Source organism: Diaphorina citri, unplaced genomic scaffold, assembly GCF_000475195.1.
Source record: "Diaphorina citri unplaced genomic scaffold, Diaci psyllid genome assembly version 1.1 scaffold5006, whole genome shotgun sequence".
NCBI lineage: Eukaryota > Metazoa > Arthropoda > Insecta > Hemiptera > Psyllidae > Diaphorina > Diaphorina citri.
Window position 1 is genome coordinate 1 of NW_007382387.1, and position 601 is coordinate 601.

The window sequence follows — 601 nt, forward strand, 5'->3', positions numbered from 1 at the left end:
ATTCCACGTTTGGAACTATGTGCAGCGCTCTTGTTAGCAAAATTATTGCACACGGTACAAACAATAATTGAGAAGAAATACCCAATTGAGAAAATCCTATGTTTTACTGATAGTACTGTGTCTTTAAGTTGGATTCTTTCTGCTTCTTTCAAGTGGAACACGTTTGTGAGCAACAGAGTATCAAAAATCCAAGACTTCACTGACAAGGACAGTTGGTACCACGTAGCAGGCACTCAAAATCCAGCGGATGTCCTTTCACGTGGCCTGAGTCCTGGAGAATTGCTTGCCAGCAAACTGTACCTGGAAGGACCCTCTTGGTTGCTGACGCCTATTCATGAGTGGAATTTAACCAGAAATAATGCTGAAACTGTAAGTACAACTGAAGAAATAAAGAAATCATTAGTTTACGTTACGTCAAAGGAATCTAACGTACTCTTGGAAATGGCTACAAGAATGTCATCCTGGAGAAAGCTCATCAGAGCTGTGGTCATAGTATTAAAATTTGGTCGAATTTGTCAAAGGGACCAATTACAGTACAAGATTTGGAAATTGCAGAGTTGAAATTAATCAAAGCTCTACAAGAAGTAGTTTTCAAACCTAC

General features: G+C 39.3%; 1 protein-coding gene across 1 annotated transcript in view; it reads left to right on the forward strand.

Annotated features, from left to right (window-relative positions):
• Positions 1-153: 153 nt before the first annotated feature.
• LOC113472349 overlaps positions 154-601 on the forward strand; it is a gene marked incomplete at its 5' end in the record, with an annotated part of 11596 nt that continues 11148 nt past the window's right edge. Inside the window, one exon of the mRNA XM_026832061.1 lies at positions 154-369. Coding sequence (XP_026687862.1) covers positions 154-369 — 216 coding nt within the window. The remainder of the gene's footprint in view (positions 370-601) is intronic.